The following is a 27,845-nucleotide window of genomic DNA, read 5'->3' as shown; positions in this document are numbered from 1 at the left end:
CCTTCTCTTATGAAAGCCTATTGAGCCTAACATAAAATCCACTTAGAGCTGTTTGTCAAATAAGTCAACTCACATAAAGTTAAAAACTTAACCTGAGCTGGTGTCAAAACTTGGGCGCAATTTCATATTACAGTTAAATGCATACAACAGCTAGCTAACGTGAAAAAGGAGAAGTCCACTTTCCCTTCCAGTATCCCACATATTTCTGTCCCCATGCTTGTGCCATGCATCAGACCTTCAAGCAAGCCCTGTTTAGGGATCTTGCCTCTCTCCCTCCTTCCCCCCCGCCCCGCAAAATATTCCTACAATAAAAGATTTGTTTTCCACCAGTTTCTGAACTGGTTTCCAAAGAGTCTGACAAGCGAGTATTGGTGCAAGGGTAGGGGCAGGAATGCACAATTAYGTTTATCAAATCCAGTGCGAGTCAGCTACAGAACCAAAGCCATAGCTGCGACCTACAAAAGCAGTCACCTTGAAAACAAACACTAAAACACTCATCTTATGCTTTGTCCTTTAAGAACAGTACCAGAAACAAAACTCAGTGCACAGTATTTATTACACATAAAAAGTAAGGTTTTAACAGTTCTACTTTGAAATGACGCGACATAAAAATGGAAGAGTTTTTGTTCAGCTTATGTGACATACTCTCCAAAAAGTGCAAAGGATCAGATTGCGGGGCATCACACTACAGCCATCTTATGCTTTATTCATCCCTGAAGAAAGGAACACTGTATTACTTCATCTGTATTATTTACCTTAGGAGAACAAGTGAAAACAGTTTTACACAACAGATTTTTTTGGGTCACCTCTGCTGTATGATTACACATTTTCATTCAACAAAAAATCCACATTCTGCCTTGTGTGGTTGCTTATATAAATACAGCTAGTTTTTCTGACACTTTCAGAACATTTTTGACAAGGTGTACATTGAAGACCAATAATATGAACTGTACCCCAGGAGGAAAAGCATCTTATACAGATAAGGTGCCAGTCTTGCATCACATTTATAGAAAAATGTAAACACAACCTTTTTGTTTCTACAATGCTACATTTGCATTCTTCCTGGAACACTTTTTCAGATGTTAAAGCTTGCTTTGCCCATACAATTTGGGAAAGATGTAGGTAAGGAGTTCTGCTGTAACAATACAGAACGAGCCCACACCTTCTTAGGCTAGGATTACTCTACTAGTCTGTTAGTTCAGGTGTAGGACAAATCGTCTCTTCCCTTCAAATTATCTGGATGAATTCTACAAGCATTTTTAAGGACTTGTACTAACAGGCAAGTTACTCAGGACGTGGATTTACAGCACAGTAACTCTGCACTAACGTCCCGTGAGAACACTTAACGAAAGCGCACTGAGGGTCTTCGCTTGGGACCCAGGGGCTGCGCCTCCCCGCCGTGCCCACCACCCTCCAAGCTGCTGGGCAGCTCCAGCGAGCGCCTCCCCGCCAGCTGGACTTTGCCACCAGCTAGAAAGGAACACGAGCACAGCAGATAACGTGATTCTCTCTATCTGACTTGTGGACATATGCTGGGGTTTTCACATGAGCATCAGTAAAGAACGCCTCGTGCTTACGCTCACTCCCCCAGTTTGCTGCGCACTAAACCAGCCTTCACAACATCAAGCAGCCATACGGGTGTGTCTCTACAGTAAACTGGTTTGACTGCATTAAATCCYGTGCATATTTATTCAAAGTTGAAGCAGCTTCAACTAAAAGTATCAAATTTCRTTTCCAGAGTATTCATGTCTCTCCCAAAGCAAACAGAATGCAGGCAATAAGACAGATTTCTCATTTTTAAAAGGGCTGGATTTTTTCCTGCTATGGCTCAAAAGTTCTAATAATATGCAGTGACCATAATAGCTAAACAGTAATATAGTTATTAGTAACAGTAATAACTAAATATACCCAAATATTTTGACATACAGACTGATTTCTAAGATTCCTTAAATTCTGCGCTAGCCAAAAGGATGAAGATAGACAGATAGACTAAATTCACATTAAAGCATGGAACAGAAGTTCTTGTTGGGAACACCGTCACTCAATGTTAAAATCAAATATAAAAATAATGACTGAAATGCTTCCAAAAAAGCACTTAAAATAATAATAAAAAAAATTATCCTAAACTGAAGTTACATTTGGCACGAAATTGCAGAATTTAAGACATGAAGCTATTCAATCATTATGTCCGGAATCTTTACTTTTAACATCAAAGCTATAGCATTCTGTTCTCTAAAGAAGCGTCTTGTGCTGTACTTCTGCCAATTAGAGTTGAGATCAAAACAGAATTTTACCAAGTGAAAAAACACAAACTATCTTATGTAATGGACAAATAAATAAAAAAAAGTACGAAACCACAGATTCACTCCTGACACAGTAACAGCCTATACACTTAACTTTCATTGGGATATATAGGATCACACTTCACAACTTTGAAGGTGCACTTAAGACAGTTTTGGGGAGGGTCAGACTAGTTAGAAAAAGTGTATAAACCATGAGACAATGAAAATGAAGCCATCACCAGACATGAAAAAGTGTTCAATCAACTCTTCTCATTGGAGAGCTTTTTTTTCCACTTACATTGTAAAAATATACTGACAAAAATCAGAGAACAGATACATGCATCACCTGCATGTTCTATCAACTTGCTTATCTTAAATACATTGTTATTTACCAGTCTGCATTTAAACCACTAATCAAAACCAATTTGGTGCTCCTGCAGCAAAACTGTGATCCAAATAAGAGAGCCAATAGCACTGGCTATACAGAAATATCAAGATATTACAGTGGGGAAAGAAAAAAAAAGTGCTATCAATTAGATATTAATAATTGTTGATATCTAAGAAGATACAACTATTCCACTTTTCTTAGAAAACAGGATCTTTTGCTGGCTTCAAAAGAAAGGGGTGCAGTTACATAAAAGGGACATGCATTTCAAGAACAAGTCCATTTTTTGCCGTCATATAGTAGACGTCACGATGCATGTAATGTAATTGCATTCTAGCTGCATGCTGAATAACAAAATTAAATATTTTGACCTCCAAGGCTACGGCAAGAATATCTTGCCATTAGTATCTGTACTGAGGAGAAATTTCAAAGAGAAGAGCAAAGCTTCAAGCTGCATGATGTCTCTCTAGTGCCACTTATGCAAGAGAACATTGCTGAGAGTAGGCCTAAAATAACAGAAGACTCAGTTATCGATATAGCTCATTGTTCCAAGCTGCATATACACTCCTCTTATATCTGTAATTCATTACTGAATAGGGACGGAAGTTTATTTAAAGGAAGGTTTTTCTGATGCTACTTCTGTAATCAAGAAAGCATCTTTACTCTGAACTAAATATACATTTAGTTCCTTTGATGCAGAAAGTCAGTAGCTCCACAATGAGAACCCTGGTTGAACAGAATTAATAATCTGAGAAGCAGAATAGAGATAAAACAACATGAGACCAGGTGGTCAGAAATACATAGGACAGACATATTTTTTATTTTTCACTCACTTAAACAAGATTACTGCAATAAACTCTGGAGAAAGATAATTGGGCAACGGGTTGACAAATGCATATTACAAAAAAACAACTTGAACTTCTTGCACTGTCTTTTATTCCTGAATGCAGAGGTGTAAATGAATGAATGGAAAAAGACCGGACAATACATTCAACAGCTTAATGAAAACATATGCTCAGGAATGTATCGGCAGCCAGAAAAGAAATGAAGACGTTCAATCATGCAGAGGTAGTACAAAGCAATTCCGAAAATAAGTAATTAGAACATATGAAATTGATAGTATGCTCTTATTTGAAATACTGGCCTACATTTGATCCAAGGGAAAAAAAAAAAGCTTCAGTCAGAAAAGTGCAAAAAGAAAAGACAGTAAAAAATAACTTCTAAGCAGAGATTAAAAATACAGGGATAATTTTAAAAATTGTAAGAAAATAGAAACTTAGAAACATATGCAGTTAAGTGGTAGAGAAGGGAGAATAGATTTTTTTTTTAAATCAGAGAGATACATTTTGCTGTGTTTTATTTTGTAACAAGGCAGAAGTTTTAAAGACTACTAACAGTATGCTGTTTCTCAGGCTATAAGAGTGGGATTCATTACCATAAAGTATCATAAGGGCAGTTAAGAAGAGATTTTACATAAATATTTCAAATACTCGTGTTACATAATTTGTTTTTTAGAACAAGAAAAATAAAGCATAATACTTAGTGGTGTAAGCTAGTACTTAATTGACACACTTCAGAAAAAAATTCTCCTAGGAGCCTATCAAGCCTTAGTTGCTCAGTAGACAGCTGTATACAGCTTCATCCAGCTACTGTCAGGCTGTATGGTGGACAGTATTATACAGCCATGGGTTCTGGCATGCTCTGCTTTCCACACTGGAAAAGGGATCAGCTCTTAGGCTAATCTGACCCCAGCTGAATACAAGACTAGCCAAGATCAGCTGAACTGCAAAACTGGGAATGTTCAAGCCTGGTGGTAATAGGCTCTGTAATCCGAAAAGTTTATAGATTATTTTTTGTACTTATTAAAAAGTATATGTATTATTACAAAAAACATATCACAAATACCATTGTGCTTCCTCTCCATCCTTCTACACAAATATATTATTTTATATCAACCATATTTAATATACATTTATATAACCTATCTTTTTGATAAAGACATCAGAAAGAAATTCAAAAACTGTTGCCAATAAATTAGAACCACAACTTGGCTTTAGAGACAGCTACAAACATTCTGTCAGAATTCTCTGGTTTTAACAGCTCCACACCGTGGGGAAATACATTTCCACAAGTGAAAGAATTGACAAAGGCAGAAAGAAATATAATATTCTCTGGACAGTTACTAATTTAAATCATTAGCTCTAGCCTTCTCTTTAATAGAAAGTAAGCCCTCTTCCAACTCCAGTTTTTAGTTAATTTAATTGCAAGATAAAGCAGACATACATTCCAACTAAAAAAAAAAAAAAAAGCTGAAGTATTTAGGATGCAGGTTGCCAGCCTTAACGGACAATCCTCAGTCATGCAAAACACTTGGATAAAACACCATTATTTCCAGCCCTGCTTTGACTCGCTTAACTTCATTTTTAGATCCTTGGGACAAAGAAAGTTATCTGGAAATGATGGGAGAAAGCCTTACCCCAGTCAAGTCAAAGGCAATTGACAACATTCTTGTAAATTTTAATGCTACCTTACTTGCACACAGTGAGCTCAGTTTCTCATCAAAAAGGTCCCATCAGTTTCAGTCACTGCCAAAAAAGGGACAAAGAAAAGATACTGCTCATCTCCTGTTCCAAAAGGCCTCCTCTAAATCATTTGAGCCCTAAACCATCCACTGTGCCTTTTCACATGCCAGAAAGCTCTGCTGTCAAACCTATCTTTCTACAGTTATTACAATAAATAATTACAAAATTGTGCTTTGCAGATACAAAATTCTGGTGGCATGCTGAAAGCCAAATAATTAGGGTAGTGAACAAAAACACAAAACTGAAAATAGACACATTACAATAGAGTTAAATAAACCAATTATAAAGCTGACAAGTTTTCACTGTATTTTACAACACAGTTGTAGAAAGCTACAGAAGCCAGGTGGTTTAGCAGTAATTCAGCCTCACAAAGCCTAAGGACCTGAATGAAACAGAGCCATACCTTGTACACTTACAGCCAACTCTCTTATGAGTTCATGCAATGAATAAAGCAGAAGAGTTAAGATTATCTAGGAGGATAGGGAAGGAGCAATTTGTCTTGAAACAGCCCTTGATAAGAGGAAAGTACTCCTCTACTTTATTTACAGGATTTTGGAATCAACAATATAATACAGGAATTATCCTGCAGTCTTAAATACAGCAGCATACACAATAATTATTCTATTGTAAAGACTTGACATACTTAAAAAAAAGACAAAAAACATATATGCAGATTATCCATAGAAATGTTACCTTATACATTCTCTTAGCACCAGTTTCCTTAGAAACAACTTCATGCAGTCATCCTACACTAAGCCTGAAACACTCTTGTCAAGATCCTGTGCGATAACCCATCCTACGCTAAACGATACAGGCTCTCCCTCGCTTTGCATCAGTTCATATGTAATAACTCTTCCTATGCTAGTTTGTCTGCAACTCATGAATTTCTTCACTTATGAAAACACTTGCATGCAAATTACTTTCCATGTAACCCAGCCACTCCCAAACAACTTCTTGGCTTGCAGTTTTGGTTCATGAAGTAAATTAGGTCTACAAAGATTTAACTGAAGATAGAAAGTGCGTAGTAAAACATAGCCTAAAAAAAGCTAACAGCAAACTAACACTTGCAAAACCACAGTTAAGGGACACTCAGTGCTAAGTACTAAAAAGGAACAGGCACTAACTACCAGAAATCTTGAAGCAGAGTTTTTATGAGGGGGGAAAAAAAAAAACTAGCCAACTTTGGAAGAAGATTGCAAAGATCTGTGCTGAGAAAAGTCACAATCTCTCCTGCAAAGGAAAGAAACGCATGCAGGAACAAACAGTTTGAAAAACATGAACTCTAAATTCTAAGTAGCTTCCCCTTTTCAATCTTTAACATCCTCACATGATACAAACCAATGTCTATTCTATCATGAAATTAACCATCAAAATTGAAATGCTCTATTTCAGACAATTAAAATATCAATATGTAGTTCTCCCTACAATATCTGCTACCCACTGCAAATCACCTGAACTAGAATTTAGGTTACATATTCAGGAATTAATTTACCTATCTTTCTTTCCTCTGCCCTCTCTGAGTACTACCAAAGAGACCTGACCTAAAGGATCCTCTGCCATTTTCTGTGCTGGAAGAAATGAAATCCCTCATTCTAATCTTTTCAGCTTCCAGCTGGTAAAGCCTTCGGCACCAGGAAGTAGATGGTAAGTAAATGAAACTGATGTGCCAAATTCCTCCCACCCTTACACTTATTTACACATACCCACAAGCTCTTAAATAAYTGAATATTTCATATTTATTTCAATTATAGCTAATATTATGCCATATTACTATTTTAATGCTTCATTAAGAATACAAAGTCCAACACTCAGTTTCAAAATGCCAGAGTTAAAGGTCTGTGGGCATTAGGATATTTTTCTTTTTTGCATGATCATATACTATTTAATACATGTGACTCGAATGCATCATTCATGTTTATGAGGTATGGTTTACAAGAATAAAAATCAATTCTGATTGACATTCTGGCTTTGCTTTTCCAATACAATTTCCTCGACTTCAAAAGGCAAACTGATCAACAAATACGATCATGTGAAACATCACTGATCCCCACACTATTCATCAAGAAGGCATAACCTTTAAAACAGCACTGATCTCTTCCACTTGACCTAAGGGAATATATGAGGCAATCAAGCCCTGCACACACAAACTCTGAGGAGGAGCTAAGGTGCACGCTGGCTGCTTGCTATATGTGGACATGTGCTAACTGCAGAGTAGCATTAAGAGTCCAGAAACCTCAGATCTGCTTCAGGTTACAGAGTGAAAACTGCTCAGACTATAGTCTTCTTTATTGCTTCCAAGTGCAATTTTCAGGAAACAGTCTTCCTCCAGGTAATGCATCACAGCATTATTTCAGTGTCAATAACTTTTAATCTTACAGTTCTTTTCTGAAAGTTAGAGTGGGGGGTTTAAGAATTGCGAAGAAAAGTCTCACAAAATGAGAAGAAAAACACTATTTTTGCTTCAGTTACTTTATATTGAGACTAGACCGACCTCATTTTAAGAGTCAGAATCACCACATATGAGGAGTAAGACATATTTCTGACTATCTTAATTCTGTACAGCACATAGATCCATTCAAAGCTACCTTAAAATTTACTATCCACACAATTGACCTAACTGATTAAGGTGGCTGTCCTGCACAAATTTATGCTCATGAGCAACCCTATTAACTTCAGTAGGATTCCTCCAGAGCAAGAAGTTACACATGTATTTGGTGGGCTCTCCCTCTCCTCCATGGAAAAAGGGCAAAGAAACAATGCCTCTAAAGAAAGTGCAACCAATTTTAATCATCATTCATTAATCATGAAATTCTGAAATTAAGCTTACTAAAATTGGCATTCTGTGGCCTACCACATGGAATTATACGTTACTTCTCTGTGAAATAACTTTAATCAGAACTAAAACATCAGTAAATGTAAACTGGTATAAGATCTACACCAGTTTCCCCTTTGGTTTTGGTACAAGTTTAATTATTAACCTTCACTGTTGAATAGTTAAACACAATGCATATTGTTTAAACAGTCATTATTTTTCTACTGTTAAACCAATATTAAAACAGGATAGAGACTGACCAGTTGTAAAACACGAAGGACTAGTTAATATTTTAGTGCAAAGTAGATAACCTTTTTTTTTTTTTTTTTAATAGTGAGAGCACTAAGTTACTTAAATAACTATCAGGGTTTATTTTTATCTCTGAAATTGAAATCTTTTTCTCTGGGAAAAATTCTGCATACAACTTCTTTAGGAACGCAACCTAAACCCAGTACAAACAATTTGTCTAAAATCAGTCAGCCAGATCTTTTACACACCCTGTTATGCAAGACTTTCCACAACAGTTTTCATTTATCACTATAAATCTATAGATCATGAAAAAGAAAAAAAAAAAAAGCAAAAAAAAAAAGCTTTCCACAGGCTTTCCTGATGAAATGCAAAGCAGGTATAGCCTCAGTGATTTCAACTGAAATGCACAGTCTTCTTCCCCACATCAGCCACTGTGGAATTTCATTCAGGAGCAGAGAGACAGGAGGGAGGGGAAAAAATAAAAAATAAAAAGAGAGAGATTAAGGGCATACTACTATTTCCATGCATGTTTTCTAATCATGGACTGAACAAATCAGAAGTACTTGTTAGATATTTAAAAATAGACCTTATTCTTTTACAGCTTATATTCTGAAAGTAGGAGTCTTTCAAAAATGACAAGAAATTACAGGTTTAACAGGCAGCACTGAAAATTCATGCAGCTAGCTTCATGGGTGTCCTTCCTTCAGTTTATGTTTGGTGTGGAGAGAAGAATGGAATTTATTTACATGCAGTCAGTTTACAATATTCTAGGTTTACAAATGTATTTTCTCACACCCAAAAAAACAAAAGCAGAAATTCTCATTGAGAATTCAATGTTCTAAACTTCAACCATTTTTACATAACCCCACCCATACACAGAGAAACTCTAGCATTTTGTTTGTAACACTAAATAGTTCTCCTGCTAAAAACAATCTTCAAAAGCAGTTGGAAAAACTGTGTTTTTCCTTCCCTCAAGTCTCCTGAGGAAAACCTCCCTTTGGAAAGATACCAAAGATGCCCTTATATACAAATGTGTCAGAGTTATACTACTGCTTTTTGCAACTTTAATCAGAAGGGTCTTCTTTAGCAAATTCTATATATTACCTCTACTTGAAATGGACTCAACATCTGTGGTTTCCTTATTCTTTCCAGGTAAGTCACATTGCCCGGTCTTACACTTTTTTTTTATTAATATATTGGGACTGTAGCAAGTTCAGTTCACCCTCTTCAAACTCATCAGCAAAAAGTTTTAATCAAAGCCCCAGTTTAACTAAGCAGCCTTTTAAATGTGTCATTGTTCTGTTTCTCCATGCAACTGTGGTGATAGGTAGCAACAGTATTTCCTGAAGTGCAGGTGTCAGGCATCTCTGAGATTCTGAGGTTATACATTTTTGGTACGAGTTATTATACTCATCTAAAACAGCATGCTTCACAAAGCACATGCAGGCAGCCTTTTGAGAACATTTCAGATACAGAGAAGGTTTAGAAATACAGAGGTTATTGGTGTGCAGACAGTGGACATGCACAGCATTAAGTAACCTTTGGAGAAGTATGGTTGATCAGGTACCTACAAATCACACAGACAATTGAAATGTGACTATGTATGTGAAAAAATTGTTCTGAACAAAATACAAATCCAGACCTGACACCCTGGTACTTGGAATTATGTACAAGATTTGCACTGAAGATAGTTCTAAAATAATTATTTTCAGTTATCGGAGAGCAGCAGGAGTTTCATACTTGGGAAGAAGAAAAAAAATCCCCCAAAGTCCTAGGCTGTTTGTCTTATCTGCCAGCTATCCAATTGGTCTATTAGAAAGACTTCTGTAACTGCATTTTAATGATTTTGTTTCCTGATCAGTTCCATCTGTTTTATTTGAATAATTAAAAACAAGAAATAAGATTCTAACTTCAAATATGCTTATACAGTAATAAAAAAAGGAAAAGAACAAGTGCTGTAAATATCTTTTCATTTTTCATAGATGCAAGGAATATGCATAAACATACAGAATTGACTAATAGCAACAGTAGGCATTTCAGAAAGCTACAAAGTCTGCGCTCATGGAAACATCACAATCTTAAGAGTCTATTCAAAGTTAACACACATTACTAATGCAGAATGTCACAGTATTTCACAGAAATAGCAATAAAGTAACTATTACTACTGGAATTTTGCATAACAGAAGAAGCAGGAAAAAATATTTTTGCCCAACAAAATCCACTTATTGGAATATGAATTAGAAATACCTCAAAGCTTTCCAAAGCTAAACATTCTTTAAATTGCAAGTAATATTTCCTAATTAAGATGAGTATGCTGTTCACTTGAGATCTGTTCCTTCCTCTCTCCCAACTCTCAGAAGACCAAAAATATCAATACCAAAATAAGCTATCAGATGCAGTCTCTGGAAGGTTACAATCAGGGGCACAGAGACAGGCAGTTGACTGTCACACCCAGGCACATCACCACCAACCAAACGTGGTAAAGATCCTACAAAAAGTTTCAGTAAAATGACAAGCTGCTGTGCTAAAGAAGCTCTTTCCCAGCAGCTGGCAACAAACCAGCATGGCATCCTCACTGACCAACAGATCATTTTAAAGCTTTCCACAGCACTCTTGAAACCCTAATGCATTAAATGAAATTAACATCTAGAGGCATCATCTCCAGTTAAGCTTCCCTGAACAACTTTATACTTCATTTATTCTCCTCTCCCCCTTTGAACATTCTTCACTCGCATCAAGCCTGTGTTCTGTATTTAGCACACACCAATATCCACAAGACTGAGAAAACAGGGACAGAGGGGACAAACAAAAAATAACCTTTGCACATCTGGTTAATTATACATTGCCCAATAAAGGCAAGTAGAAAAAAATAAATAAATAAACCAAAAAACACCCATTTCCTCATTGATCATGATCAGCACAATACTTGATTACTCAATTAGTATTGGTTACTGACCCCTAACTAGATCTGGAATTCATCCACAGATCTTAACCCCATTTGGAATTTGTGMGTAACAAGTGTGAAATTGCGTAGCTGTACATTTCATTCTGCTGTAGCATCATGAGTTTTACTCAATTCAAGTATTGAAGTAGCTAGAAACGGGCAGAATTACAAATAAAGTTAACATATGAACTTTAACAGGGAATTTATTGGAGGATCTCCAACTGTTCTTCTAAAAATTTCAGAGTTTAAATTTGGGCTAACTTGGTGAATTAAAAACATTTTAACTCCAGTTAAAGAGGGAAATTAATGCAGCATTTTTAGTTTTTCCATGTAAATTGTAAAAATAACTGCCAGAAATTATAGTAGAGCTATAGTAAACTGAAAGGATTTAACCTTCACAAAGGGGAAAAGAGCAAAGCGCTATCTGCCTCAATGAGTCTAGTGCAGCGACTCCTACAACACAAGATACGTGCACATAATGCAGCCTCTGTGAGAATGAATTAAACACACAAATGTCTCAAAAATATTTTCTCTCTTCTGCTGGCTGAAGTGACTGCAACAATCCAACAAAGCTTAATTTTTATAAGTATAAAGAATGACTGCATAAGTATTTTTACCATTGATGTACACACAGAAAAATAAGGTAGAGATTCTGTGACATCAACAGTTACTGTCACTGGGACTACCGTACATCTTAAAGAGCTAGTATTCATATTCACGGTCCATTCAACATCTGCACATGTACAAGTGCACCTCAATTCTCCAACTCCTTCTTTGGAGATGCAGGGACAATAAGCCCAGGCTGGTGGCTGAACTGTTTACATTCCAGCAATCAGCTGGACAGCCTGGGCAAACATTCAGGGCAAATTATTTTGAAATTTTGTACATGCTGTCTCAAGTTCTAACACTGGTTACGGTGAGGAGATAAAGAAAATCTTGTTCTCTCCTTCTCCCATGAAAGGAACCCCCAAACAAAAATAAAAACTTTTCTTATCCCACAGGATAATCAGAGGCATATCAATCTCTCCTGGTGTTCATAGTCACCTGGGTGAACACAAAGTTGAAGAGTCACAGCAGAGGAAATAAGCCTTGGCAGGTGCACAGATCTAAATAGACAGAAAAGGTAGCAGCATGCTTCTAGCCATTCAGCTGAATGGGTAATCATGAAGTGCACGTGACAGTTCCAATTTAATGGAAGGGTGGCTGTCACAGAAGATCCATGAAATTAAACAGCACAGAAATATAGCTTACAAATGCTTACCTGGCATACTGAACTAATTTAAACTATTGCTTTTCTTCCTTTGTTCCAGTTACCCTCCACCCCAGGATGACCATCTCTACTTGTATTTCCATTAACAATTGACTGTTTAACAGATTTTCACCAAGTTCTTGTTACTCTAACATGTCAAGATTTGTGTTGCAATCTGTTTTGAGTAACATGAAGCCTGATAAAAACAGCATCTCATTCTGTGATCTTCTCAAGAAATTACAACAAATATAGTGTAATAACTTCCAAAACTTTGTAGCATCAGTATCTGAAACTACAGTTACACAGATGCAAGAGCAAGTTACCATCACATTATGGTTTGTCAGCTACACAATTACCAAATACAATGGACGCACAATCAACAATCTAGAACCTTGTGACAGCCCAGCAATTTTGCCCAAGACTTGATCTAGACCAAGAAAAAGAAAAACAAACAAGCAAGCAACTTAAAAAAAAAAAAAAATCAAACCAATCCATGCTCATGAGGAACTAGCCATTTTTCCATTCCACATCTAAACTCCCCTTGCTCTCCTCTAACTGCATCTGTATTTAGCTCACATCTGTACACTGTTCCAGCTCAGTGAAACAACATCTTAAAAAAGCAATGGAAAGTTTTCCACTGTCATATACAGAGAAATATGAGCTTTTCCTAGGATAAATCCTTCATCAGCATGCCTTACATTTCTGTGTCAAAGGGCTCATTATTATTAACAAACTCCTCAATCTGAAATCACTTTTCATGTAATTTCACTGAAGTGAATGGACTTTTACCAACTATTTGTCTATCAGTTGTGGTTATTAGTATTTTAAGAGTTTGAAAAAATACACACCCTTACTATTATACTATTACTGTTCTACAAAGACTAGTGCTATCAGGACGAAACTCAAACCACAAACACATGCATTAGTTTTGTCTGCTGAAGTTCAGTTTCACATATGTTCAACAATGCAATATGGTTAGAACAGAAGCCTGGAGATTTAGAGCGAAGTCTTAATCCCACTGAAGTCAATTATAAGTCTACCATCGACTTCAGCAGTGCCAGAAGCATGAGGAATTTTCATCTGCAAAATTTAGGTAACAGATAACCACATCTATCAAGTGATTTGACATCTCTCATAAGGTATATGCAAAGTATTAAGACCAGTATAAATGCAGCACATCAGATGCAAATCCAGTGCTGTTAGTCTTCCTCTTTCCATGAGAGAAACCCCACTGACAATAATACATTAGACAAAGCCTTCGTCACTGTATTCATTTAGTCTGCAATTAAAAAAAAAAAAAACCTGCATGAAAAAAGAATGACCACTGAAAGCAAAAAAATCATCTATTTGAAAACAGAGTTTATGGGTTATAGACTCACCCTCGCGCAGACTGTCTTCAAAGGGTCATAGAAACCAGAATACAGCAAAGTGAAACCAAAAAACAGGAGATATCAAAAAAAGAACAAAATAACCCCCTCCCAAACTGCACAAATAATAGTCTTTGTAGCAACTAATATATGCATACATAATAGTGCCCAGTACCCTACTCCCCACAGAATAAACAGTTCTACCCAGATGCTGCTCCTGTAATTAGGACAGTTGATTATGAGCACAACAAATACCTGACAAATGAACAGTTCAGTAATTTTTCATTTCTTTGCCCGCAAGAACAACCAATTTTAAATTACTGTTTTCACAACCCCTCAGTTCCCAAGATTAGACCGAAGCTGTCCCAGAGATCAGAAATCCTTAACATCCATCTGAATTATATACGCAGAGCCTATGCCCAGTGTTTTTGTGCACTTTATTGTCTTGCCTGCCCAAAAGTAAACCGGAGGACAAAGAGGAAATCATCATGAACATACCTGTCCATGCAATGATTCATTAATCAAAAGATACCTGGTGGGTCTGCCAGCCTTAACATTATTTTAATAAAGACATTGATACCTTTTCCAATAGCGTTAATTAATTTTTTGTCCTGAATATTCATGGCAGGCTTCTTATGGATATCGCCTGACTATATCAACGTGGAGTTCACATTCTTTTCTTAATACCAAGTTGTTATTTGGTTTTAATTTCAACAAGATTATTGCCAAGGCAAAATATACTTAAAGGTGTAATTTGACAATAGTTCAAGGATTCAAAACAAAACAGAGAAGCTGATCTGCAAATTCAAATCCCACTACACCAATATCTCAAAGTGAATTTTCATTCTTTGCTAAATATGAGAAAGTTTCTCTGAAGTCCTACTTTGACAGCATGCACTAGGATGCCTGATGACTTGCTCGCTCCAACCCCCTCTATAACTAAATTTATATAAAAGCCTCCTACTTTCTAAAACATCTCAGCTAGAAGGTCATAGACCTCCTATGTTCAGCATCATGATGTTGCTAAGATAATGTCTAAAGCACATGGTGGACTTATCAGTAAAGCTTACATACGGGACACACGGGCCAGAGGATGTCAGATTCTCAACAAAAATGATGTTTAAAAACAAACAAACAAAACCAAAACAAACAAAAAAGACCTCCAAACCTAACAGTTTCTAGTTAATTTATTCTCACATGCAAAAAAACCTTTAAATTTACAAAAAAGAAAAAAAAAAAAAGAAAAACAGCTTAAGCTATTCCCAGCACAAAATCTTCTACACTTATGCCTATGTGTCTCCAAAAACTTATGCTTAGGATATTCGGGAAGGTTGCTTGAATAACTACTTCTTCAGGAATTCTTTTTTAACTAAGTTTTCTTCCTCATGGCTCTCTTCCAAATCAGAACAAAGGTAGGTATGCAGCGGGTCTGCTCTCCAGCCTTTCCTAACACTCAGAACATTCTCAGAATTAAAGGAGACAGAAAGGAAAAAGCAGGAAATAAGATCAGGAGACAGAAAGAAGAAACAGATTTCAGAACTCCAGAAACAACAAGGTGTTTATCAACCCATTTGAAGAAAAAGGAAATAAATGAAGCGAAGAAGGAAAAAAAWATATATATATATAGTTAATCAAAAGAAGAGATGTAAACAAACTGATTAAATAACATATAAACATGCTGTAGGATTAATTTCACTGACACTTGTCAATTAACATATTCGATTGCTTTGTGATGGCTGATCAGCTCTTTTGCTGGTCACTACAAAAACTGATATTTGCTGAATATTCATCTGCGCATTTTTCTGCAATGATATGTTGCAACTACAGATAGTACAAAACACAATGTGCTTTTCATTTTCTTTGGGAGCACAGATTTTCACCTTGATTAGTAAATTCAACTTGCTTATATTTTGAAGTTTTTTCTATTATCATGCCAACTCTTGCACCAACTGTCAAAACTTCCTGGAAACAATTTTCAAAATATTGATGCCAATTGCACAATGCTGGGAAAGAAATATCTGAAGATGAAAACTAGAATTTTTATATAATCTAGGTGAAAAATAGAATTTTTATATAATCTATACATAATATAAGCTTTGTTATAGAAAAGCACTGCAAATGCGGATAATGACAGGGAAGGAAGACAGCTATTAAATGCTTGGAGTCTTCCTTGGTCAGATTTATACTTGTAGCCTAAGTTTACTTAGAAGCAGACCAGCTCTAAAAATACACAAGAAAGGAACCCCAAAAGCATGAACACACAAAACAGAGAAATCAAGATATAAATCATCTCAGCAACTAAAACTCTTTCAACCCATTACCTCCTCTGCTGAACAACCATGAAAACCTACAAGATCAATCTTGTAAACTTTCTCACAGTCCTTTCAGACAGAGGTAGCATAATCCCCCTGCACCCAAATATGGGTCAGGGCAGGGTGGGAGGGGGGAGGAAGACCCTAAAAACAAATACATTCCAAGTTCAAAGTATAGAGAATGGAAATAAAGTTCTAAAATAGTTCTAAATATAGAGAATGGAAATAAAACCCAAATTTAACATTGCCCAGTTTGAATCAAACTACAGTCATCTAGCCTGCACATATATTCATGTCATACATTTCACTTAAATATAGTTCAGTGGAACAGTACTGTATAACTATGCAAAGAACTCACAAACCATACTGCAGACACCAATATGTAAGCCTAACCATTTCAGTTTACTGAAGAACCATAGTAAAATAATAATGTAGCAAGATTAGCTAAATTACTGAGACAAGAACACAAGATTTAGCATTTCTGGACTACAAAATTCACTGTTGGCCAAACACCTGCATAACAACATTACACTTTATATTTTACAAGTTAAGTTCTTTCTCCTGTAGAAAGCCCTCAAAATACATGGAAAGAGTACCCAAAATTCCTGGAAAAGAGTTTTAACAGGTTTGGATTGCTTCAACCATCTCCGTTAGGTCCTGTGCTGATCAGTATTACGCAGCCAAGGAATTTGGCATTTTGCAAGTAATGATATTCAGTACCTTAAAAGTAAGTTAAAAACAAAAAAAGCTCACCATTTTGAAACAGTCAGTCATCTGAGATTTTATTTCTCCACCCTAGTAGGATCTCTTTCCAAATGTCTCTGGTGCTCTAGTTTTCACTCAAAATGAAGTTAATAAATCTGAACTGTAAAAAACATGCTGTTCTACAGAATCATACCAGGAGGTCAAGAAGGCAGAGCTGACTTAGCATAGGTGGCAGCAGTGGCAAGCTGGACTACCCGCAGAAGGGAAAGTGCATTGGGGGGGGGGGGAATCACCCTGAAATGGGGACTTGCCAATGACAGTTCTATCTTTTACAAAGAGCCTGAATTGTGAATATTAAGAAAATATCTATTGATGTAGATAACCGTATTTTTATTCCCATAAGCATTTTCAAATAGAACCCCTAGTATGAGAAATATAGGTTTTCAGAGTAAAAGATCTCATGTTGACAATAATATTGTTATAGAGTTCAGCCTAATCCTCCAGGAGGGTATATGAAATCCAGATTACATTACACTGGGATAAAACAAAAAGATGCAAATTACTTTAAAAATGACTACATGGCTTGTTAGACAAGTGTTCCATGACTGCATAGTTTATTATTCTTAAAACACTGTATATGAATATAAATGTCACACCATAAACATTTGTAACATACTATTTCTATCTTCTTTTGCTCTCAGAAAACAGAATGTAAAAAACAAAGCCTATCCCTGAATTTATCTTTGACAGAAAAATACAACACAGAAGAATGACTAATGGCCACGCAGTGAGTCTCCTTACATGTCAAAACTTTTCTTATTATTGATGAATTGGAGCATGCTTTGGAACAGAATTTGCAAACCATGTATTATTCTGTCCAGCCCCTGATCAAGGTTTATACATTCTCTTTTCTGTGGTACTGCTGGCTACAGAAAATTTTGTTTCATAATACAGTTTCACTAGATAACAATATTCTGTTTTATCAGAAGTACCACTCTATCTTCGGGACTCATACTGCAAGTTTAGAAACTAAAACCAGAACTCTATAGGAATAAGAATAGACTGATCAAATCACTCCCATAAGATTGTCCAGTGATTTAAGTTAAAAAAAAAAAAAAAGTATTTTAAATTCTTAAGTATCTTGTCATTAAAAGCATGAACTACCCCAGGAAATGTGCAGAGAGAAAAATTAAACCAGCTTGCTAAGTTATCTTCATTTAGTGATACAAGCATAAACTCAGAACACTTTCTTACTCTCAAAAAACTCTGCATCTAAGTGGGCACAAACTGAAATACAAGGAAGTAATTTAAACATAAGAAAATCTTTTTTTTTTTTTTTTTTTTAAAACAGAGAGGATGGTCAAACACTGGAAAAGGTTGCCCAAGGATGTTGTGGTGTCTCCGTCTTTGGAGATATTCAAAACTCAACAGGACACAGTCCTGGGCACCCTGTTCTAGCTGACCCTGCTTTGAGCAGGGGTTTGGACTAGATGATTCCCAGAGGTTCCTTCCTACCTCAACCATTCTGTAATTCGGTTATTGTGATTCCTCTACTTCTGCCAAAAAAAGACAATAGAAAGGTTCAGGAAAAATAACAGATCATTCAGATAATACATCTCATCCTACAAATCTTTCTAAAAGTCATCATCACTACTTTATAGTTATCTCTATGGCTTACATGAAACATCTAAACACATTCACAATTCAGAAATTAATGTTTCTTTAAGCACAGTTCTGTATGAACATATATSTACTACAAGCAAACAACTGCAAAGGAAACACCATGGAAAACAGCATTAAATAAGCCAAGAAGAATTACTTCTTGTAACTACCCCATTTGTAAATGAAAATAACTGGCTGAAGTAGCGAGTCAGACTCTGCTATGGAAAACACTTTCTACTCAGATCAATTTCTCCCCAGAAGAGTCACAGGACTTGCTCTTAAATGATCATTCCTATGGCGTAAGATACCCTCCACTAGGAATCAGCTGGGGAAGTCTTCACCTTCACTGCCTGATACTAGTTAATAAGTTAACATAAGGGAACAGGCATAAAGATTTAAGATTATTCCTCCTGCCCAGACGAGTGTTTGACTGAACACATTAGCCTCATCTTTAAAGATTTTAAACTTGTATCAAACTGCTTGGGAAAGGGCCAAATGGTGCTGTCTCTCCTCATACAGAAAACAGGGAGTATCAAATGAAGTTCTCAGATAACAGGTTCAAAGCAGAAGAGAGAACTTACACAACACCTGAACTATGGTATTTGTCACCAGAAAAGATAGTAGATGCAAAACCCATACATGGACTCAAGAGATTAAAAAAATTAAGTATACCCACAGAAGGAAAGGCCATACAAAATATCATCCACACTCAGAGACAGGGAGAGCTTACCTAAGAAGTAACACTATACGCTTGCCTAGAAAAGAGCATAAGAATAGAGCATCTGCTATCAGTCACTGCCCAGCTGGGGGAGGCAAGCAGGACTTGAAATGATGGTCCTGTCATACACCAGGATCGCAAGGTTTTAGATTTAGAGATAGAATAGCGGGCTAGCCCAGTACAGCGCTTCCTGGGAAGAATGGTCTATCAGATACGAAAAAACAGAAGGAAACTAAGATTACTGCTGCAGCACATCACTTTTCCTAAACAGCTGAAACAGCAATTTGAGATTGTGATACTATCCATAAAATATTTAGTTCTGTTACTGCCTGAGAAGATAATTTGCTTCCCCACCTTCCAGCCTTTTTAAATATCCACAGAAACCAAGGTGAACTAAAGAAATCTTTTCCATGTTTATTGTAATTACAACAGGATTGATCTTTTCATTCAACTAACAGGCTTCCAATGAAGTGCAAATAACCACTAATATAGAGTCTTAGATAGTATCACGTAATTCCAGGAAAAAAAGATGCAATATTTAGTTTTAAGTAGTCCACATATATATTAAGATATTAATCAGCTCCCCCCCGCCAAAAAAAATTTGTCACCTCAAAATAGAGAATACTTTATTCCTCAAGTCACTGTCAGTCATGCAGCTCTCTCCTCCAGAAAACAGTCATGCAGAGCATACTACTAAACATAGATCAATGATAAGGAGAATACTACTATGCACAGGTGGAAAAGAGCAGTAACAACCATGTATCCCACAACTTGTTAATCTAGGACACCTATCAACAAAAGTGTTGATAAACAAGGGGTTTCTGAAAGCTATCAAGAAAGCCCTGCCACCTTCCCTCAACCTCAGTAACATAAGCAGAAATTGCAGCTAAACATAACTTGCAAGGCTGGGTACACGTAAACATACCCATCTCCTAGAACATTTAATCTTTCCAGTAACTATCATCATCATGAGTAGTACAAAAAAGCCACTGAATAAACCATAAAAAGTACTGATTATTTGCATATGGAGTCTCAATGACCTTACTTTCCTAAAAGACATCCATTATACTCTGAAATAGGTGAAAATATCTTTTTGTGTTTTTTTGCTCTTTGTGCATATTACAGTAGTTTAGCCTGGAAAAATAAGTAACTGTGGTGACGTTTGCTTCTAAAAAACAGGCTAGATAACAAGACTGTAAGCCCCCTTGAAATTATCCAGACTCACTCATTTGGTGAAGATACAGCTTCAAAAAGCTTCCAGTATCCCTAAAACACCACAGCCTTCATATTTGCAGTCTTTTATTTGGGAAAGAAAAAAAAAAAAAAAACGTAGAGCCCACACTGAAGAGAAAGGTAGCTTAGGAAGCAAAACATTAAGCATTCACACAGTAGAGCAAACCTATCAACTATACAGAGTTTTTATGTACTTAGGATGGGAGGGAGAACAGCTACCCAGAACCTTGTTGAACTGTGAAATCAATAGCATTTTTGAAGATGAACAATTGGTAAGTGTAACCCTCTGCTATAATTCTGTTTGATCACACTAGGTCACACAAAGTCAAAATTATGTGATCACCACTGAATATTATTGACTTAGCTGAGAATATAAACATGGAACTATAGCTTCATGCATAGATCATTAAGCCACACTTTGAAGTACCATGAAGAAAGAATAAAAAAAAAAAACCCAAAAAACAAAACAAAACAAAAAACAAACAACACCAGGATCTCTCATTTTTCCTTCAAAAAGAATGAAGACCAAAGTGTCTGGTACCCAACATGCTCATAGATCACTGAAAAAATTTTCCGAGGAAAATATCAACATTCCTTAACATCACTGGACTCTAAACAAGTACCCCAAAACTTTCAGCCACAAAAAGCAAGAAATATATTACAGGTATCTGATACTTAACTCCCAGGTAGATATCAAATAAACAGCCCTCCCCGACACTGTCCCCCACTCCACCCCACACAAATTATAGTAAAGCCAACATGTGTCTTCTTTCACCCTGACACTGCATCCACAAAGCAGAAGAGACTGCTCTGTATCTTGATTCTATCTCACAATGAAAAACATTCAATGCTGAAACCAGACAGAGGCAGCCTGGATTAAACAGATGGCTCTCTACTTGGAACAGTTTCACTGTTAATAACATGATAATAGCACTCCTCCTGCAAGTCTTCTCATGCTGTCTGAACATACCCATAAAAAACACTGAAATACAGAAGCGGCTTTGCATCAGGATTTAAAAATGCACTAAAATCTGTTCCAGACTTCTGCCAGTATCATGCTATAAACCAGTATTTATTCTCACTCTATAAAAGCAACAGAAATGATCACGCCAGCATTTGTATTCTGTTATAAGGAAAGAGCATTATGGTAGTTTCTACAATTAAGGAATGATTTAAGTCTTTGTAAGTCACCGACTTAATGGTTAAAATTTACCAGTTTCTTTCCAAATAAAGGGGACTATATACTCAACCTTGAAGAGCACAACAAATAATTACTCAGATACTAATGCAATCAACACTTGATAGTTATATGCTCAGGGCAGGCAAAATGCCAGTGAGCTCCCCAGAAACAGGCACTCAATGGAACAAAGCAACAATCTCACCAGGGAAGTAGTCCCCAAAAACTGCTGCCAGAGCCCCAAGAAAATCCTGAGCTTTCACTTACCTTCCAGTGCAGTTCCAGGATTTCAGGATGTCTCCCCCCTTTCCCTATGGAAACAAACACCGGTGCCTTTTCAAGACCTACCCGCTGAAAAACAAAAGCTTTTTTCCTGACACCAGCCGGGCGCGTAGCAGCTCCCCTTTCCCCCACAGCGTCTCCCCCGGGTGAGGCGAGGGGCCCGGCGCTCTGCCCCGCTGCGGGCCAGGGCCGAGCGGCCCGGCAGTTACATAAGCGGCGTCCGCGGTGCTGCTCCCCGCCGCTAACCCAGGCAGCCCCGCGCCCCTCGGCGGCGCCCGCGGAGCAGGGACCAAGCCGGGTGCTCCCCGCTCCGGCAAGCGGCAGCGGCGAGGAGCCCGAGCCCGGGCCCGGCGGAGGCGCGGGGCGCTGACGTGTGCGGGGCGGTGGGGGGGCGGGGGAGACACCAACGACTCGTGCCCCCTGCACGCACCCTACGGGCTTCCGTCCCCACTCGCGCACCCAGCAACGGTCGGCCGGCAACAGCCGACCGGTGTGTATGTTGGGGGAGGGGGAAGGGAATCCTTGCCACCACCACCGCCGCCCCAGCCCAAGCCCAAGCCCCGCTCGCCACCCGACAGCTCCAGTACTGACTGCTATTGCCGCCACCGCCGCCCCCTCACCCTCTTCACCTCCGCTGCTACCTCCAGCCACTGCCAACCCCGCAGCTCAATAACGCACCCGCCCATTGGACCGCTCCCGCCCCCAACAAGCGCCGCGCTGATTGGCCGTTCCTCCTTCGTCCCCCTCCCCCGCTTCCACCGGGATCGGCGGTGCCGCTCCTGGTTCGCGACCCGTCTCGTCAAACCGCGGCGGCGCCGGGAGTGCCGCCGGCAGGGGAGGGCGACGGAGGGAGGCCTCGGCGCCTTCACCACGGCACTAGGAAGGAGCTCGAGGGGGCGGAACGGGAGCTGCCCGGAACCTTCGTGGCGCGCTGTGCTTTCCGCTGGAGCCGTTCCGCCCCGCGACTTCCGCTTCCGGGCGGCGGTTGTGTCCTGAAGGAGGGTCGCGGAGCGGGCAGGTAGCGGGTGCTCGGTGGGGGCGGTGGGCGGGCCCGGTGCTGGCAGGGTCCGGCCGGTGGTACTGTCCACCCGCCCGGGCGGGGGAGGGCCCTGCGCCGCCGCGGCCGCGGCTCCCCGCCACCCGGGGAGCCCCCGCGGCGCGGCGGTGCCGGTGGCGCCCTTTCGGCCCCGTCCTACCGGCCCCGCTTCGCAGCCCCGCAGAGGGGCGTTAATGGCTTGTTTCTGCTGGCGGCGAGTGCCCGCCCGGTGCTGTAGTGCAGCTTGCTGGCTGTGGGCGTTAAAGCGTGCCTACACGGGTGAAAACCGTTTCTTTTAAATACTGATAGGAGAGAGGCCTCGGGTTTTTTTACGGCAGGGTGGAGACTGGGGCTTGATTTTTTTTTTTTTTTTGGCTCTTTGGGTAATGACATACTGTGCTAGAGCTCTCGTTCAGGTTTCTTGCTCCAAGAAAATCCTCTTTCCTTGCCCCCGGGGCTTTCAAGAGTTGACTTCAGAGGCTGTGTTTGTAGCAACATTACATTCCAGTTAATTCTCTAAAAATTAGGAACGTTAAATCTGTTCTTTGCTACCAGATGTGTGTTAAAATGGGAAATTCTGGCTGAAAGAATTTTCAGGTGCTTTGTGGAAAATAAAGACTGTAAAGCCATCATTTTCTTCCAATCCTTTCTTATCTCACTGAAAATGCCTCTGTTCATCTTCCCATCCACCTTGATCACTTTTTTTAATATGGATCTTTATATTTTCTTAGTATTCTTACAAGTGTATCTAAATAAAACATGAATTTCCCAGCCTCAGGAAAGAACTAGTAAGGTGCATCGCCTTCCTTACTGATTTATCCTATACCTTCTATTGCCATAATTGTGTTTGACTTAAGTGGCAGCAACTTACAAAGCAGCTGAGGAGCCAGCTCTTTAATATACACTTGTTTTTCCTCGGAGCTTGGTTATCATAGCTCTGCTTTTTTCAGTGAAGTAAGTGGTCAGATGGATTATGACTCTGGGGAAATTAGTATCTGTAGCTAGAATAAAGAAAAAATGTTCAATTAATCAAACCTTATGGGTTTGATTAATTATAAGTATCTTCTAATAAGTGTAATTTAAAAAGGTAATTTATCTAAATTAGAGATTTTTCAAACTGATCTCAGAGCTTTTTGATGTACTCTGAAGAGCTTGAAAATGATGGGCCCTGGTGCTGCTGAAGTGCATTTACAGACACTGAAAAAAATGTTTTTCCTAATATTATTTAATGTAAGAGAACTTATACAGCTGCTTCATGAATGTAATGTTAGTGGTGACTTACAAGGCAATAATACTTGAGTCTAAAATATGCCTGTTTAGATTATCAAATAGATTATTTCTACCCTGAAAATCAATTAAGCTGTCATTTAAATCAGGGCTTGGAAATGCTTTCAGTATGACATCATTAACCTAATTTGCTATGAACAAGTTATTATTATTCCTAGTTTACCCTAACGGCACATAAAGGTGTTTTGCACATTTTTATGTTTCTTTAAAACTCATACACAAACAAGAAAAATGTAGCTGATGTCTCTCATGTACTAGAACCAATGCACCTAAAACTTTTAAATTAAATGCCTTCTCTTTCACAGTCATTAATTAACCAGTCTCCCTCCTCCTTGAAAATCAGATTTTAGAAAGAAGGAAACGTAATACACTGTAAAGGTCAACAGACTTTTGCATTTCTAGATTCTGAAAAATGCACAGTGGCTAGAGTGTTGTCCAATTGTTCTAAGTCAACAACATAGTAACACTAACGAAATTCTTATTCCAAGGTTTTAGCTGATCTCACCAGTTAATTTTTTTTTTGTTCAGTATTATAGGGCCTGTGATAGACTACTTTCACTAGCAGCGCTGAAGACTGAAGACTCGCTGTATTGAGTCACAAAACAGGTACCACTGCAGTAACAATAAATACTGACCTGTGTTACTCACTGTATTTAAAACTTTGTATGGGTAGCAAACTTCAGCATCTAAGATTTAAGTCAGTGATTTCTTGTTTATCTCAACAATGGACAATCGGGATGTCAGTGAAAAGTTAACATAATTCTGTGTATCTCACTTTGGTCTTCCCTATTTCCTCTAGGCTAAGATTAAAATAAGTCTAGACGGTTCCCAGGTTTATCAAATGGAACACTTAGCCATTTTAACTAGTGTGCTTAAGGTCTGCACCATTTTTTTCTTTAATATATTCCCTTTAATTAAATTAGGAATGTCTGCATTTGTATTTTCTTTTCTAAGTAGATCTGACCAAACTTTTATCACTAAAGAGATTGTGGCAAAAATATAAAAAGTCTATTTGCTATTATCATGCAAAAATCTTCTAAATGTTTAATAAGGTTGGTTTAAAAAGCTAATAGTTTTGCCTGTTTTTTAGTATTTGTCATATGTGCATCTTTATATCATAAATGTTTTTAATAAACTACTGTTGGATAAGGATTTTAATGTCTATCATAATGCCCTATTCTTTGATATTTACATCTGGATCTTCCCCGACTACATTTTTTTAAATTTGAAATTGAACTATGACCAGTTAGTGTATATTCAATTAAATTTTATTGAGTAATTCCAAATATTTAAAGAATTTGTGATAAACCGTAGTACATCAATATTCTTTAAATGTGAAGCTAGAGCATTAGCTTTAGCATGTATTGATTTTGTATTCTAAGTAGTGAATTATAGTTATGAAGTCAGTCTGATATTTTTCAAGCCACAGGACTGTTTTTAAATTCTAAGTATTCAAGTAAGAATATTTTACTGGCTTAGTCTCAGGAAAAACTTGTAGTGCTGTTCCTTAACTGACATACTAAAAAAAAAAAAAAAAAAAAAAAAAAAAAAAAAAAGTGGGGAAAAAAAAAAAAAAATTTAAAAAGATTTTAAAAAAAAAAATTTTTTTTAAAAAAAAAAAAAAAAAAAAAAAAAAAAAAAAAAAAAAAAAGTCCAGTGTGGAATATTTAAGCCATACTTCAGAAGTGTTTATACAGTCTAATTTGTCTTCAAAATCAGTCATCTGTGAAAAGGATTACAAAGACACTACGATACCAAACTTGGATGAACTATTATCTTGGTGTCCTGAGATGTTTGCTTTTCTGTGTTTTAAATTGTACATGGATTCTTCACGTTCCTGGGCAATGTTTGTATTATATTCAGCTGTATATTTTAAAGTCCATAGTGATGGTCTTTATTAGCAAAAAAAATGCATTGTTCTATAAATAACATAATGGTGTTAATTCTTTTGCAATGATTATCTGTTAAGGCAGTCACGTTTTGGCACATGGTTATTGCTGATATTAAGCAAACCAAACATGTAGGACTTCAGACAAATTAGCTAATTGTTGTCAATGAGAAATAATTAATAGAGTCTAGCACAGTTTGCCTTATTGTGCTTAATCACCAACTTCTGAAATATAGCATGAAGCATCCTACCTCTTTGTTTTCTGTTCTAAGGTGCACAGGTCATACCGCAGAAGATGCTTCATGCACAATGTCACAGTTTTAGAATATTGCCTGTAACCTCCCTGTTCTTCCTGTATAGGATATTGGTCTTTGCAAGTGTGTGAAAATAAGCTGATACTCTCTGAGAAATAAAAATTCTTTATCTTTTCTTGTAGGTATGGGGCATGGAAATGAACATGGCCATGGCCATGGCCACRGCAAAATGGAACTCCCTGACTATAGGCAATGGAAGATCGAGGGTACACCGCTTGAACAAGTCCAGGAAAGGCTGGCTAGACGGGGTCTGAGGGATCCGTGGGCTCGGTAAGTGCATGAGCCTCAGAAACAATCTTGACAGTCTTGCAGCATCAGCCCAAACTTGCCACTGCAGAGGACTCTTTCTTTAGTAAAAATTGGGAAAATGCATCTAGAATATATTAGTTAGGTTTTTGTTTACTTTTTTTGTGTGGAAGTTACTACTGTTGCATTACCTTGACCAGCCTCTGCATTTTACAAGGCACCCATGTACTTTGTGATGTTTTGTGATAGATACCAATCAGGCGCAACAGCCAAGGCCTCATTCCCCAAAACACTTAAGTAATGTCAGGTCTTGCACATGAGAGTAAGCCTGTCTGTTTTCAGCAAAGAGATTGCATGCTCAGATCTTGCTGAAGTCAGTGGAACTTATACTGACATTCTGAGTAGGAATAGGAGTCTTCACATACAGTGGAGGCCTTTATTTGAAATGAAGAAATGTACTAGTATATGATGTGGAATTTGATTCAACTCTGCATTTCTTTTTGCTAAGCAGTGAATGTAACATGGAAAATAGGGTGAAGAAATAAGTCATGAAAGATTAGTTTTTTTATCTCTAAGTTGTCCTGTTCTACTGTGATTACCTCCTTTCTTCCCCAGAGCAACTCTGGACTATTTAGGCAGCTGTTAAAACAGGGCTTAACATACTTCCTCCCAGCATGAATTATGTAATACGTTGCTCAAGTACTCTTTAACCTTGGAGAATAAGAATATTAAATGTCTTGTGCTGTATAGTCCAGTCCTTCTGTAAGAGAAAAGCTGCACCAGCAGCTATTCTAGGAGCTTTCACAAAAAAAGGCTTCACCTGTTTGCTCTTACTTCAAATCACTACAAGAATAGAAAAATGTAATCTGTTTAAAAAGTTGTTGCTATGTTACATGCTATAACCTCTGGAGGGATTTGGGATTGAAAGCACTTTTTTTCCTTCCTTTGAAACAGTTTAAGGCTGTAAACATAGAGTAAAACATATGGTTTTAATGATGCTAAGAGTCATTTGAGGTATGAGCCCTTAGGATTATCAGCTACCACCAAACTTTCCTGGCACCTGTTTCGGGTATGTTGCCTCTCATTCTGTGGAACACAAGCAGCCTTAGACTGTT

General features: G+C 37.8%; 2 protein-coding genes across 12 annotated transcripts in view; one reads left to right on the top strand and one right to left on the bottom strand.

The window, feature by feature from the left end:
* FAM126B (family with sequence similarity 126 member B) overlaps positions 1-22,631 on the bottom strand; it is a 68,076-nt gene extending 45,445 nt beyond the window's left edge. For 3 of the 11 annotated variants that reach the window (XM_026089550.1, XM_026089562.1, XM_026089571.1), the window contains exons 1-2: positions 22,551-22,600; positions 21,945-22,028 (exon numbers count right to left, since the gene is read on the bottom strand). The gene's annotated coding sequence lies outside the window, so the exon portion shown is untranslated. Of the gene's footprint in view, positions 1-5,199; positions 5,220-21,944; positions 22,029-22,550 lie in introns of those variants that run through there. The other 8 variants (XM_026089516.1, XM_026089501.1, XM_026089507.1 and 5 more) reach the window with 8 other exon arrangements.
* A 72-nt stretch (positions 22,632-22,703) lies between these two features.
* The window catches only part of NDUFB3 (NADH:ubiquinone oxidoreductase subunit B3), a 7,542-nt gene continuing 2,400 nt past the window's right edge, over positions 22,704-27,845 (top strand). The window contains exons 1-3 of the mRNA XM_026089582.1: positions 22,704-22,977; positions 24,811-24,888; positions 26,607-26,754. Of these exons, the coding sequence (XP_025945367.1) occupies positions 26,609-26,754 (146 nt within the window). The 5' untranslated portion in view covers positions 22,704-22,977; positions 24,811-24,888; positions 26,607-26,608. The remainder of the gene's footprint in view (positions 22,978-24,810; positions 24,889-26,606; positions 26,755-27,845) is intronic.

This window comes from Apteryx rowi, unplaced genomic scaffold, assembly GCF_003343035.1.
Source record: "Apteryx rowi isolate R43461 unplaced genomic scaffold, aptRow1 scaffold_12, whole genome shotgun sequence".
Lineage (NCBI taxonomy): Eukaryota > Metazoa > Chordata > Aves > Apterygiformes > Apterygidae > Apteryx > Apteryx rowi.
Note: the sequence above shows the minus strand (reverse complement) of the source record. Positions and strands in the feature narration are given on the sequence as shown.